The 15,777-nt window shown below is 40.5% G+C and overlaps 1 protein-coding gene across 1 annotated transcript in view; it reads right to left on the reverse strand.

Annotated features, from left to right (window-relative positions):
• Window positions 1-3,942: 3,942 nt before the first annotated feature.
• Window positions 3,943-15,777, reverse strand: part of ZKSCAN7 (zinc finger with KRAB and SCAN domains 7) — a 28,777-nt gene continuing 16,942 nt past the window's right edge. Inside the window, exon 7 of the mRNA XM_079115060.1 lies at window positions 3,943-5,707. Within this exon, the coding sequence (XP_078971186.1) occupies window positions 5,018-5,707 (690 nt within the window). The 3' untranslated portion in view covers window positions 3,943-5,017. The remainder of the gene's footprint in view (window positions 5,708-15,777) is intronic.

Below are 15,777 nucleotides of genomic sequence, written 5' to 3' on the forward strand. Positions count from 1 at the left end.
CCCGGGTGTCCAGGAGCACAATGGCAGAGGTTAACAACCCATTGGCCTCTTTGATAACCAGTCATCATCCTCTCTGGACCCTCATCATTCATTGCCACCACTAACTGCCTGCCCTTTGCCCCCTGCCTCAGTTTGCTGAGGAATGTGACATACCCTATCCATCCAGGCCAGGCAGGGCTGCAGGCAGGTTGTTTTTTTGGAAAAGAAAGCATGTGTATGTGGTCGGGGGAGGGTCAGCACTGTGGGCTCATTTTATAGACTTGTTCTCTTAACACATGTTCCCACCATCCTCGTCTATCTGTCCCCTTACAGTTCTACCCATCAAATGGCTAAAGAGCTCTAATTTATATGATATGAAAATAACTAGCTGCATATAGAAATAAGTCAGAATAGCTTTATTCTAAAAAGTCAGCTTCTTAAAGAAAAGCAGATTGAACTGTTTTCTTCCTACTCTGAATGAAGGAAACAACAACAAAAAGTCAGTGATATTTATAAGAACAGCAGATGTTTATTGGAAGAATTATCACTATTTCCTGCAAAAACAATTTTATGACTCCAGTTTTATATTAGAAAGGACTACAGCCAGTCTGGTAACTACAAGGCATCTAACAATATGAGCATCCTTTTATTTACGTTGGATAGAAAAGTGAAAAAGGAAGTCTGTCACTGAGGATATAAATGAGATTCAGTCTTACAGGATTTAGATGTAATATATTTACTCAGATAAATAAAGCTTTTTGGTTTCAATTTTCTACCAAGTAAGACATAACATAATACATACCATCTATGAAGTAAATCTCTAAATCCAGAGAGACAACATTTTTCTAAGCAGGTTTCTTTGTCTTATGTGTTTCCCTTTAATTGTGGATATATAAAATGAGATTTCCCATCTTCCTCTCAACTAAGAAAAGCACACATTTTTATTTCACACAGAGCAGTTCTACATAATCAGGATATAGTGGCTAAAAATATTTCATCTTCATATGCCTCAGGAAAATTCAGGGTATGAGATGAGGTGAGTGCACAGGAAGCCAGCAGATGACAAAAACAAGTATGGGTAATACACAGTAATGTTATGATGCACATATGAAGAGGGCAGTGTTTCTGATGGAGAATAGAAAGGAAATGGCAATACAGAGAGGTACATGATTTGAGAGAGACAAAAACTAGTATTCAGGGACTGCAGAGGAAACATTGCCCTAGGGAACAGCCAAGTTCCATTGGAACAAGGTAAAGAAAATACATCGAGAGATAGCCCCTGAATTCAGAGGATATTATGAAAGGAGTTAAAAGAATAGTCAGAGCTGCAGGTATAAACTCCAAGATAACAGCTGTCAGTCCTGGCAGACTTCTGGAGGAAGGTGGGTTGTCAATTCAAATTGTATTGCAGAATATTTAGCTGAGAGGATGAAGGGATCTGTTGCCAACATTGAGTCCTGCAGATCAAGGCAGGCATCGGCCTAGAAGATGGGTAAGGGTCTCAAGAGACTGTAATCTCAAGAGACTATAATCCTAACTTTGCTGGGGCAAGAAATGTGATCTTTTGTATTCAGATCCTGGGTATGAATAACATGATATCTGTCCTAGAAGGATACTCTATTTAAAGACCACAAAATCTTTCTCAATGAAAAAGAAAGCCTCTCTGAACAAAGAATTCCAGATAATATGACATAGCAATGGGAAAATGATGACCTCATGATCAGAGACTATCTGCTCAGCAATGAATGTTCCTGAATGCAGCAAATCTGTTCCAACCTGTACCAACCTGCTTTGACTATGCAAAGAGGGGTTATGATGTCACAAAATTATGTGCAAACCATTATCCAACAAGCAGGGCAAAGCTAAACAAATCCTTTACACAAATATACACCCTTCACACTCTTCACTTCTTTTTTTCCAGCAACTTCAAGGAAGATACATATTTCCTTTAAAACTAAATTATGAGGTATAGAGATCAGCCATAAATCCCAGAGAAAACAGCATCTTCCTTATGAAACCAAGGTCAAATAATTGTCCAGATACAACCACCTTTCATAGAGGTGGATGCCCAAGAGAACCCCACCTGGTCTCCCATTCATATACAGAATTACCATGGTGGGCATAGGCACTTTGGTATTTTGGAAGAAATTATGAACTTAGAAGTCAGATCTGAGCTTAAATCCTGGCTCCAATTACTTACTAGCTATCACCTAACCTCACTAAGACTTGACTTTCTTGACCAAAAAGTTGGATTGATAAAAAATCAATAATTCCTGAAACAATAAATCATTGTGTATAAGAAAAATGACATTGGGCATAGGAATTCACTATGTACAAAGAAAAGGAATGCAGAGATTCAGGGCATGGTGGTGCATGTTGTTAATCCCACTGTCTCAGGAGGCTGAGGCAGGAGGATCTTAAATTCAATGCCAAGCCTCAGCAACTCAGCAAGACCCTCAGCAACTCTGTAACACCCTCACTCAAAATAAAGGATTGGGGATATAGCTCAGTGGTAAAGTATCCCTGGGTTTAATCCCCAGGGCTGCCCCCACCCCACACACCCAAAAAAATGATGGAGAGTTTCTGTTGCCAGATGAATTCTGAGTGAGGACTAAAACATTTTAAATATTTGTTGAAAATGGATTTAGGTCTTCTTTAAGCGTTGGCCATAAAGAAGTCCAAGAAAGCTGATGAGTATCTGTAGTGCTTACTCAGCATCCTTCTCTCCCTGCTTCTTGGGAAGATTTTTCTCAATGATAAAAGAAAGGAAACAGATTGGAAAGCCTCAGCTTCTTTCCCCAATTCCTAACTTTGTAAGAATTATGTGAAGAGTTGCAGCAGTCACTGTCTTAAAATCATGACATTAGGAAAAATGAGCCAATATGGCTTAAAATTATGGAGTTAATGGAAAGTTTGATGGGTTGCCAAACCAAATTTGGAATTGCTTACTACTAAATTTCCTCTTGAGTTTTTACACTTGGTATTCTGTTCATTACCTGAAAACATACTAAATGTTACTTCTGGCAAAAGTTCTTTTTCTCTGTCAAGTGTTTAAAAACATTGCTGTAATACTTATATACTGCTACAATACCATAGCCTACTCTTGGGCTGTTATTATTCACCTGTGCCAGGCTTGGCACACATTACATGCACCATTTTATTTAATCTTCACAGCAACCCTGTGAGGCATAGAACTATTTCCTTTTTACAGAAAAGTCTGAGCCTTTAAATGACTTGCCTAAATTTGACAAGTTTGTTCTTGGCAGTCCTGGCATTAGAACATAGACCTCTCCAAACCCTAAATCTGTATTTTTACCTAGTAAGCACTATATAACATGTGAAGGCAAAGTCTTTCACTACTTTTATATTAATGATGCCTGGAACTCTTTAAAGTTTTTGAGCCCAAGATTGATTCAATTTCATAAAGGAACATGTTTTTCTAGTTGTCCAGACATATATTGGAAAGATGGAGCCTACATAGTTCTTAATCATCTGCAGATCCTTCCACTACTGAAGGAAAGTAAGATACACTAAATTTTTTGCTCTGTTCTTTTCACCTAACAGTGATCAATCCTTTGTTGACAACTCTATAGTCAATTTATCTTAAAACTATGAAAGACAAAGTATGATTTTACTAACATAAAAACAACTATATAGGGAATTGACTCGCTCATGGTTCCACTACAGCTAAATGCAGTATTAAAATGTAATCCTGAGACTTTAGACTGTATATTATTCTTACCACAGTTAAGTGAAAATGAGCACGGACTTACTGCATTTAAAAAATACTATACTTTTTTCCTAAATATAAATAGTGTATTTTCATTGTAGAAAACCTAGAAAGCATAGAAAAGTATGCAGAAGAAAATAGAAATAATCTACAATCCTATCATGTAGAAATCACATTTTGGTTTGGTTTACTTCCTTCCCCTTTTTTCCAATATATTTTTTAAAAGTTGGATATTTCTTTTTTTTTTTTTTTTTCTTTTTTGGTACTAGAAGTTGAACCCAGGGGTGCTTAACCACTGAGCCCCAACCCCAGCTCTTTTTATTTTTAAATTTTGAGACAGTCTCACTAAGCTGCTTAGGGCCTCACTTTGTTGCTGAGGCTGACCTCAAACTTGTGATCCTCCTGCCTCAGCCTGCCAAGTCACTGGGATTGTAGGCACATGCCACCATGCCCAGTTTTATCTTCCATTTTGTCCAAATCATTTCCCCATGACATCATTTTCTTTCTTTCTTTCTTTTTTTTTTTTTTTTTTTTTTTTTTTTTTTTTTTGGTACAGGGGATTGAACTCAGGGCACTTAATCACTGAGCCATATCCTCAGTCCTTTTTTGTATTTAGAGACAGGGTCTCACTGAGCTGTTTAGCGTCTTGCTAAATTACTGAGGCTGGTTTTGAACTCATGATCCTCCTGCCTCAGCCTCCTGAGCCACTGGGATTACAGGCATGCGCCACTATGCACATTTGACATCACATTTTCTTTAAAAATGTTTACAGTGGCTGCAGAACCATCATATAGATAGAGCATCATTCTTTTAACCCCATCCTACTGAAAATCGAGGTCTCTCTCTTGTACATTTATGTCTGATGCTGGCATAAATATCCCTTTTGTTAACCTTTGTCTATTATTATTTTCCATTTGGATTCTTACAAGTAGAATTAAAATTAATACTGAAAAATTATTTCAAAGAAAGTAGCATTTTGCTATATTACTGACAATGTTATTTACAAGGTTTCTTTCTCTTCATTATGTTTTCTCTGATGTTGAATAAGCTGTGAGCTGTAACGATAGGCTTTCCCACACTCACTACATTTATAGGGTTTCTCTTTAGTGTGGGTTCTCAAATGTAGAATAACTTGGGAAGTCTGCCTGAAGGTTTTCCCACACTCATTACATTTATATGGTTTCTCTCCAGTGTGGACTCTCTGATGATCAATAAGGTTTCTATTAGAAGTAAATGCTTTCCCGCACTCATTACATTTGTAAGGTTTCTCTCTTCGATGAAGTCTCTGGTGTTCATTAAGGGTCTTCCTTAAGATGAAAGCTTTCCCACACTCATCACATCATAGGGTTTTCCCCCTGTGTGAATTCTCTGGTGGTCCATAATCTTCATATTAGAACCACACGTTTTCCCACACTCCTTGCACTTGTATATTTTTTTTCCTTTGTGCATTCTCTGGTGTTGAGTAAGGTTTGAACTGCGGCTAAAGGCTTTCCCACACTCAATACAAGTGTAGGGCTTCTCCCCAGTGTGAACTCTGTGATGTGAAATAAGCCCTGAACTCCGACTAAAAGCTTTCCCACACTCCTTACATTCATAGGTTTTCTCCCCGCTGTGGATTCCCTGGTGCCGAATGAGGTGTGACTTACCACTGAAAGATTTCCCACATTCACTACAAGTGTAGGGCTTCAGTCCAGTGTGGATTCTCCGATGAACCACAAGGTTGGAGCTATGACTGAAGGCTTTCCCACACTCCTTACATTTATAGGGTTTCTCTCCTGTGTGGATCCGCTCATGCACTGTAAGGTTGGCACTCTGACTAAAGGCTTTCCCACACTCTGTACATACATATTGTCTCTTTTCAGCCTGAACTCTGTCGTGTGTTGCTGGGTCATAGCACTGACCACCATCTTTTTCAGATTCTTGATCACTCACTTCTGTGAGTGTTTTACTGTCTTTAACTGTCATATGTTTGAAGTTTCTCGTCTTTCTCCTCATTTTCTATTGCTTGTAACATTCCAACAGCCTTGTTAGTCTTCTCTTTCCCTTCAGAGGGGCTTTTGACATTCTGAATTCCTTGGTGACACCTCTGTGGAATTCTCTTGAGAGTACAATTTGATTCTGATTTTCCAGGAATGATGCTTTGGAATCAACACCTCCTCAGTCCCAGTTTCAGCATCTGATGGGAGAAACAGAAATGTCACCTATTCTCTGTGTTAAGGACAATAAGATGTGATAGATAGCAGATTATAGGATCTTACCTGGAAGGGTGAGTAGGGTAAGTATTCAAAGGCAAAGGAATTTATTTAAAAAAAAATGACAAAAGTTACACATAGAGACCAAGTTAAAGGGTTCTGGAAAATCATGGGCTCCTCTCAGCAATAAATAGTATAAAATTTACCCTAGTTTCCTCTTGCTCCACTTCCAGAATTGGAGCCACCTAACTCCTAAAACAGGCTCAACTATAATCCGGTACCCAGAAAAAGTAAAATGAAAGATCCTTAGTTAAGTAACTGAAATGACTAATCATCAGATCGTTTTGGATTTTAGTTCTTGCTGACATATTTCCTAAGTACTAGTGATATACTGACTGTCATATAATAAGCACTTATTTTATTGGATGCAACTGGGATTCTTTTTTGTTGTTATTGTTCTTTGTGGTATTGGGGATCAAGTGTTCTGACATTGGACCGCATCCCCATCTCTTAGCAACTGGAATTCTGTCTTAGGATATAACTAAGATTTCATATTTTGCTCTAGGTCCAGGTACTAGGACCCAACCGAGGTCTCTGGATTTAAGTCCTATTTTGATAAATGTTAATACATTCTTTCAATACTAAATCCTAGTCACATCACAGCCTATTTTGAAGGGGCTGATCTGCAGCTAGGCCCAGCAATTTATGCTATTTTTTTCTGTCTGCTTTTTACCATTTATCACATTGGCAGACTGAGCCTACTGGGTGAAGCCAAGAGGATAAACTGGGAAAGGTTAGTTGCAAGTATGACAGAGGGACTCTAATAGGACCCTGCATGTAAAGAATCTAAGTATGGCAAAAGGGTGAGAGTAGGGGACAGGACAACAGAGAGGGCCTGAGATAAAAAAACACATATCAGAAACAAAAAGTAACTTCCCAACTGGCTTGATATGAAACTCTGGACATATTGGTAATCCTAGCAGACCTTGAATTTAGGGGATTCAAGTTATAAAAGAAAACTGAAAGGTGACTCCATGACATTAACACATGATTAATTTTTCTTTTATTATGTTTCTTTTCAGATTTGCCCATATGCATACTATTAAATATACAAAAGATACAGCTTTCATCCTATTTTTTTCACTTATTTCTTTTTTTTTTAAATATTTTTCTTTAGTTTTAGATGGACACAATATCTTTATTTTTATTTATTTTTATGTGGTGCTGAGACTCAAACCCAGTGCTTCACATATGCCAGGCAAGTGGTCTGCCACTGAGCTATAACCCCAGCCCTTAACTTTATTTCTTAATTGAAAGGAAAATATTTTATATATTCATGGTATACAACATGATGTTTTATAAATGTATACAATGTGGAATGGTTAAGTCAATCTAATTAGCACAGCCACTACCTCACATACTTACCTCACATTTTTTTTGTTGTGAGAACATTTAAAATCTACTCTCAATGCATTTCAAGTATACAATACATTGGTATTAACTATAACCATCATATTGTCTAAAAGAGTTCCTGAATTTATTCTTCCTGGCTAACTGAAATTTTGTATCCTTTGACCAACATCTCTCCAACAACCCACACTTAGTTGTTTTTTGGGTTTGTTTGATGTTTGTTTGGTATTGGGGATTGAACTCAGGGCACTTGACCATTCCCAGCCCTATTTTATGTAGAGACAGGATCTTAATGAGTTGCTTAACACCTCACTGCTGCTAAGGCTGGCTTTGAAATTGCAATCCTCCTGCCCCAGCCTCCCGAGCCACTGGCATTACAGGTGTGTGCCACCACGCCTGGCTTAATTGTTTATAAGTATTTTTCCACATTGCTATTTAATCTTCACATGATCATTTGATGGCTACATAATATACTACTAATAAAATTCATTATAATTTGTCTACCATTTTGCTAGTACTAGACATTTCTGTTGTCCCCTAAGGTTTACATCATCAATAATGCTATTGTAATCTCATTAAACACATAAAGTTTTCTTCCTATTGAAATATATTGCTAGGATAAAAGCTCCACAAGTGAGTTAAAGAGTCAGAAGAAATGAAAATTTTTTGTAATACTACCAAGTCTTTTCAAAAAACTTTTATCAATTTCTACTGTTTCATAGCTTTCTGATAAACCAAGTTACTCTCTAGATGGGGGATAATATACCCAATGGGGAATGCTCAAGACCAGCAAGAAGAGAATTGTCAAAGTTGGAGTTCATATCTCAGAAGTACAGGTGTTACTGACTTCGTACACAGGCACTTCCATGGACTAATGCCCAAGATAGGAAGGGTAGCCAGAGACAATGGGGCTGCATGGGTTCTTGGCAGGATCCTGAGCTCACTCCCAATCTGCTGCTGCCACTTCTCCTAATCAGACAGGATGAAACAAGTGGAGGAAACTCAGTGAGAAGCAGGGGACTGCAGAGTGGACTGTGGAATAGCAGTGAATCACCTCCAGAGTTTTCTCTGTGAGAAAGCTGATGGTTCTTTCCATTTTTTTTAATATCTTTTTTTTTTTTTTGGCAGTACTGGAACTCAGGGGCACTCTTACCACTAAACTACATCCCCAGCCCTTTTCATTTTGAGATAGGGTCTTGCTAAGTTGCTGAGATTGGCCTTGAAATTGCCATCCCCCTGCCTCAGCCTCAGGAGTTGCTAGATTACAGGCATACGCTGTCCTACCCAGGTTCTTTTCCATTTCTAATCTTTTCTAAAACTTCTCTTTTCTTCATACATTTCTTAAATTAATAATTATTTAGCACCCTATTCTGTACATATCACTGTTCTGAGTCTAATCCAGAGAAAATTTAAAGAAACACTGTTATGAACTGAATGTTTATGTGCCTTTAAAATTCCTTTGTTGGAGCCCTGACCCCTGATATGTAACCACATTTGGAGATTGGGTGTCTAAGGAGATAATTATGGTTAAATGAGATCATAAAGGGTGGGCCCTGATCCAAAAGGATCTGTGTCCTTATAAGAAGAAACACCACAGTGAGCTCTCACTGTCCCTGTACACAGACAAGCAAAGGCCATGTGAACACACAGCAATGAAGTGGCCATTCACAAACCAGGATGTGGCTTATCTCAGACCTCTAGCTTCCAGAACTATAACAAAATAAATTTCTGTTGTTAAAGCATTCAGTCTATGATATTTTGTTATGATGGCTGGAGAAAATTAATACAAGCATGAACTATATCTACCTCTAAGAAGCTCACATTGGAGTAGTATAACAAAACAATAAGAAAGTAAATTACAAATTTATAAATTACCAAGTGGGAGAGGAGGGGAAGGGAAGAGCAATTCTTGGGACTTGGAATGCTACGGGAAAGGACTCTAAAAGGCAGAACTTCAGTTGAGCTTCAGAAGGGAAGCAGTGTTTGTATTCTCAAAAGGAAGGTGGCTCGGGGTTAGTATACTCACAAATAAGTAGGAAATCACACTACAGCATAAGCTTCATGCTGGCAGGGATTCTGTTTTTTCACCATTGTATTTCCTAGCATCTAGAACAGTGAAAAGTACTTAGTCTGCACTCAAAATTCTTTGGTTGTTCAATGAACAAAATGAAGGAATGAAAGAATCAAGCTGCCTGAAGTGAATCCAGTCAGAACACTAAAATTATAAGACAAACAAATATGGATATAATTTGATGGTCAATGAGAAACAAGTTCTAAACAAAAGAATGAAATCGACCCTTAATTTTCTTTCCTCACTCCATTCTACTTTTCTACCTTGCTATTCTCTCGTGTTGCTCGCCTTCTCTTTCTCACTTGTCAATATGGTTTTTAAAGGCTTACCATCCATTTCCCTAAGTCCCATACTTACTTCCTCTCTGCCACCTCTCAGAACATTCATGTTTCAGCTTTATGACATAGAAAGGAGAGGAGACAGGCAGCTGGGGTATTCCACAGGAAATAAACCCAGAGAAATAAAAAAGAAAGAGTCCAAGAGATACATACAGCCTAGGAATAGGGTGATTATATATCTTGGTTTTCCCAGAATGGTGCTAGTTTATACCTGCTACTCCAATATCATATTAAATAGTACCTCTCTTTAACTCACCAAAGTATCCCAGTTTAGATAATAAACTTTGTATCCTCTATCCAAAATGAAAATAGGAAAAGAATGTTCTAGGAAGATTAGCCCAGATGGATTAAAGGGGAAAAAGAAGAATGGAGGAAGAGAAATGAATTAGGAAAAATGTTTAGAAATGTGATATGGATGACCATTGCGGGGTCTAACGCTTTGTAGGTGCTCAATAAGTTTGTTGAATGAATGAATTATGAATGAGACAAGGAAGATAAGGACAGAGCAGAGAACAATGAAATCCAGCTATCCCAAGAAAGCACCCACATACCTCAGATTGGATACAGAGGATGACTGATGGAAACAATCCAAGGTAATCAGATCCACATCTGAGAATCAAGAATGGAAGTATTGCCAAGCAAGATGGGGACACAGGAAAACACTTTAGTCAAGGAGGAGAAATATGGCAGGAATACAAATTTGAGAATCATAAGACAGAAAACAAAGAAAGTCATGAAAATGTATAAATTTATAAACTAGGGATTGGGTTAGAAGGGGCAGGTAGGGAAAAAGAAATGCACAGGATGCACTCTGAGGAGGTCCAGAGTGCTTCTGCAGGACCTGAGGAGGGAGCAGGGTTAGATGGAAGATCAAGGAGGAAGAGAGTTGGATCAAAAGGAAACCTAACTACGGGCTGCCCTTTGCCCATTTGAGTAGAACACTCCCTCAGAAGTCCCGGAAGAACTCTCCAGGCATGAGAGAGGTGGGGCTTCACTGGAGAAGCAGGAAGAAGAGAAGACGAGGCTGTTGGGCCAGTATGATACTAGGGCTATTTAGGCAACTGTGCGCACAAGCCCAGTTTCAAGCAGCCAGCAAATGGATGAAGCCCAAAAAGACAACAGATTTTCTCTCCACTAATCTCTGAGACTTGTATGTAAGTGTTCTGATCCCAGGAAAACCATCCATCTCAAGCTGTGAGGGACTCGCAAAAGGCAAAGTTCTAGTCCCACAAAGAGCAAGAGCAAGATATCTTTACCCAGGAATGCTGTATTCCTTTAATTCACCAGTGTCATCTGTCCCTCTGAGTACTGGTCATATGGTCGGTCCTTGGTCATTAATTGCAATGGAGTAAGGAATAAAAGGAAATACCTGAAAACACATTAAAGAGACAGATGAGTGAAATATGAAAATTGAAAGGAAAAAACAAAAACAACAATAACAAGAAAATATAAAGGGACCACTTGACCTTAGGTAGAGATAGGCCTTTACTCAAGCATAAAACAAAATGTGAAACCTTAATGGAAAAGCTGATATATTTGAAATTTAAAGATTTCTGTACTTAAAACCCTGACTGTAACAAATGTGTAATATAAACTAGGATTTGCTTTATGCTAGAATTGCTCATATATATGTCTGTGCCCCTGACATGTACACATTAAACACTAAGTCCCAAGAGAGCAGGGCTCATGATATTTGCCTGTGGGTACCACACAGCACCTGGCATAAAGAGGACTCAGTAAATACTGTTTAATTTACAATGTTCAACAAGTTCAAAATTCTATCCAATATCAAGAGTACATACACGGATGGTGAGAAGTGAAGCCACTAATTACATCCTCTGCCTGTTTGTACTTTTGTGCTTCAGATTGTCTGATAAACACCACAACAGTATATTTGTATCCTTGTCAATCTATCTCAATATGGCCATCCAAGGGCCTGAATTCCCTTGGAAATTGACCAGTCCCACTAGTCATCGCTTCTTAGGATGTAATAGCTGGGAGGGACCTCCCAGGCTACTTGGCCTCATATGCCAACAGGGAAGAGCTGGAACTTAGAGAAGAGCTAGAACTGAAATCCAAATTTCACAACAACGATATTTGAGTCCCACTTCATTGCCCTTTCCCATCATCCCCAAATTCTGCTCTTCGATCCCCTTTCCTCGTCTTTGTTTTTTTCCCAATTTGAAAAATAGTCATCTGGAAACATTCCCTGTCATCCCAGGTCCCCACATCCTTTAGCAGGCAGGATTCCTGTCCCAAGACTAACTTCACAGTCTGGCTCTCACCTGCTTGGAAGAGAAGGGAAGGGCTCTCTCTTACTCCTTGTGCATAGCAGTTTCACTCCAAAGGGTCTGCCCAGCATAGATCCGGCTTGATCTTCTCCTGGGGTTCAGTGAAGAAGTTCCCAATGGGGTCCTGAATCATTGTAAACAGATATAAATGATGGAGTTCTCTGAGACCTCAACTCTCTATGGTTACCCAGGGCAGTGTCCTATTCTTGATTAACTTCCTTTCCTATGGTACTATGAGCAGGATGATCATTCCCATATTAAAGATGAGGAAATGAGGCTTCCAAGGATTGAATGACTTGCCTAAGATCGTATGAACAGTGACAAGCCTGTGTCTGAAGGACACACTAACATATCATTCTAACATATCAAGTCCTGCTTCTCACCGGTTGATATCTAAAACCCTCCATATTTTCCAACTGCAAAATGTGTTCCAACTGGGAATTTCTTTGTAGTGTAATGATGAGACAGTTGATGAGAGGGGAACTTAGCTGAGTTAAATGTCTTTAAGGAGAACGAAGAAATAAAGCCTAAAAGGGACATTAAAGATCCCCCTCCCACGCATTACCCATTTCTTAGAATTATTAGGTATCAAAAATGTTTTGTGTCTCCCCCTCCAGATGCTCAGGTTCTGCTTCTAACCCTTTGTTTCATTTCTTCCCTCCCAGAACACAGCTGTGCCTTGTACACAACTGTATCCCCTAGCACGCTCCTGGGTAGGTGTTCAATAAATATTTGAGTGAATAAACGAATGGATGACCTTGTGCAAACCCCTGACCTCCTCCCTAGGTCCCAGTGAACTCATTGGTAATTGCCGGGAGCCCACTGGTGATCGGGGCCAAACACTCATGAGCTGTGGATTCTTCGGGCAGCCCCAGCGGCCAGGGGGCTGGGAGGGTACGGGATGACAGTTCTACCACCGGCCCCACTGCTCCGAGTGAGCAGCTGTGCGGAGTCAAGAGACTAGACCCAAGACAAAGGGGCATCGCGGAACATGGGAAGACGGCCCACCACGAGCCCTCCGGTGCTGCGCGCAGCTCGGCTGCAAGCAGAGGATGCCTTGTTCCTGGTCTGTGCGCCCCACAAACTCCCAGAACGCGGTTCGCCCCTAGTCAGGCGCGGCGCACCCCTCACCGAAAGCGGCAGACGCACACCTCAGAACCCCGTGGCGAAGGAACTGCGTCAATCACTACCCACTAACGACCCTCCGACCCTCCGGCCCTTCTAGGCTCCAGGAGGCTTCCGCGTCTCTGTGGCCCCAGGCCGGAGTCCTCCCGGGCCGCGAAGCCCGCGGGGTCGGCGGGCACAACGGCTCCGCCTCCAGGCTAGGCTTTGCGCTACCATTGGCTGCGAGGACGGGAGGTCCTGGAGAGTCCTGCCCATGAGAGGAGAGCCTTGGAAAGGGTGGAACCCTGGGAGCAGCCGGGTTAGCGCGGGAAGAAACCTGTCAAAGGCTCAGCCCGCTATGTTGTGGGACTGCCCCTCCCCGAAGTCGCGCCGACGGCCAACTCTGGCTGCGGAGCTGAGTTTGACTTTTCGTCCACAGATCACGTCTTTCAATCTCAAATCCAGGGTCAGCTATCGTTTATCGTCAGTATATAAAATATATACTGGGAGCCTACCGTGTCCCACAGCAGAACCATTCATGACAGTGCTGAAAAATTCACCTGGATATTTGCTACTAGGTGAAGGCTTCAATTGAGAGTAAAATATACATTGGACGACCGTTTGGAATACAACCCAGTAGCCAGCGGCTACAGTGTTCCATGGTAGAGAGAGCTACAGATAGTTTGTATTTAAGACAGAGGTGAACGGGGCTCTGCCTACCCTTCCCTCAAGAAGCTATGTCTGTATTTGATAGCAAGGGCAACTTGCCACGTTCTCTGCATCTCCAGTTTTTAGACCAAATTTTTTCCCTCTTACTGGGGGAATCATAAAGTGGTCACCACCAAGTGTTCCTCAATAGAAATCAAGTGTGTTATTTTGCTAGGGTTGCCATAACAAACCACTACCAATCTTTGTGGTTTGCACAGAAATTGATTTTTAAAAGTCTTTCCAAAGAGAGTCAGTTTAGGAACACCAATTTATATTACTGCTAGATGAGGAGAAAAAAATTCTTTTCCTGATTACCCATTTTTTTATATCATTAAGCCTCAAGATACGTTTTATGTTTTCCCCTCCAGATGCACAGGCTCTGCTTCTAACCCTTCAAGCTTGTTTTATTTCTTCCCTCCCAGAATACAGCTCTGCCTTGTACAAAACTGTAACCCCAGGCTCTGGCACACTCCTGGGTAGGCGTTCAATAATATTTGTTGAATAAGCAAATGAACCAATGACCTTGTGCAAGACTCTGACCTCCTCTCCAGGTCCCAGTGAAGTCATTGGTAATGGCTCGGATCCCACTGGTGATTGGAGCCAAACACCCAGAGGCTGTGGAGTCCTTGGAGAGCCTCTGCAGCCCACAGATCTGTCACGGGTCCCCCTGCTCTGCACAATCATCTGTGGGGAATTAGAGACAAGACCCAAGACAATTGGCTCTCTTTGGGAAAGAGTTTCTAAAAGTAACCACAACTACCTCATTGTCCTGAGTCACTTTGTAAGGATAGATGCTGACAATGGATAGCCATATTAAATGCAGAGCATAAACTGGAATGAATACAATTACTGGTGGTTTTAAGGTTAGCACTGTAGTGGCTGCCATGATCACCTTCTCCACAAGTGGCCCCTGTAATAGGATACTCACATCTCAAACCTAGGGGCAATAGTGGCTCCTTTGTGAGCTGTCACCCTCTGATGGGGCCTGCCTACTTCTTGAATTGGTGGCAGACCTTGGCATTGTCCGCATGGTGCTGGTTTTGCAGGAATGCAAAGTATTGGAATTTGGAAGTCATGGAGACTTCCATCAAGATTTCAAAGGAGGGCCTGAGAGGCCAAGCAATGTGTGTCAGGGTCAGAATTTCTGCAAGGCAGCCCTTGAGAGGGCAATGTGTAAAGCTTAGGAAGTGATGACAAAGCTGCAATGAAGACTCCAAGAAGTTAGGGATGCCAGGAATATGGAATGTCTGCACAGGCAGAAAGTGGAGTTAGCCCAAGAGAGAAGTCACGTGGGATGCAACCAGCATGCCATAGGATGGGGCTGCCATCGTCTTCTGGAGCCCACATCCTGCCATCTTGTGCTCCTGGATACAAACATGGATCTACAGCATTTAGTGTTTCCTCTGTTGGGATTCCATCCTGCTTTGATAAAATCCCTTCTTTTTATACCCCTATTCCTCCCTTCTGGAACGGGAATATTTAGTCTGTGCCATTGTTTATTGGAAGCACATAACACTTCTATTTTTTGCAGTTCATGTTTTAATTTTGTCCAGACTTAATTAACTTTACAACTCATTAAATATAACATTTTAAAATATTACATTATGCGAAATACAAGATTGATAGCTTGTAAAACAAAAGGTGAATGGTGGGTATGTATGTATGTATACACACATATGTGTGTATATATGGCAATAATTTTGTGATGTTAATTTGGTTGTGTCTGTTCATGGATATGTGTATGTGTGTAGTGTGTGTATATGCTTTGCAATGTAAAATGTATTTCTCATTAGTAGCAGTTTTGAGAAAATTTGGAAGATTTTTAGTATGCAGCTAACAAATCCTTAAAATACACATATTAAGCTTTCAGTAGTCTCTGAAAGCTTACTATTTTGAAGGTTCATTTTAGTTTTTACAGAGGCTCACAGCTAAGAGTTTGCCTTGAGTCTGAGTG

The sequence above is a fragment of the Sciurus vulgaris genome (genome assembly GCF_902686455.1).
Source record: "Sciurus vulgaris genome assembly, chromosome: 16".
NCBI classification, from domain to species: Eukaryota; Metazoa; Chordata; class Mammalia; order Rodentia; family Sciuridae; genus Sciurus; species Sciurus vulgaris.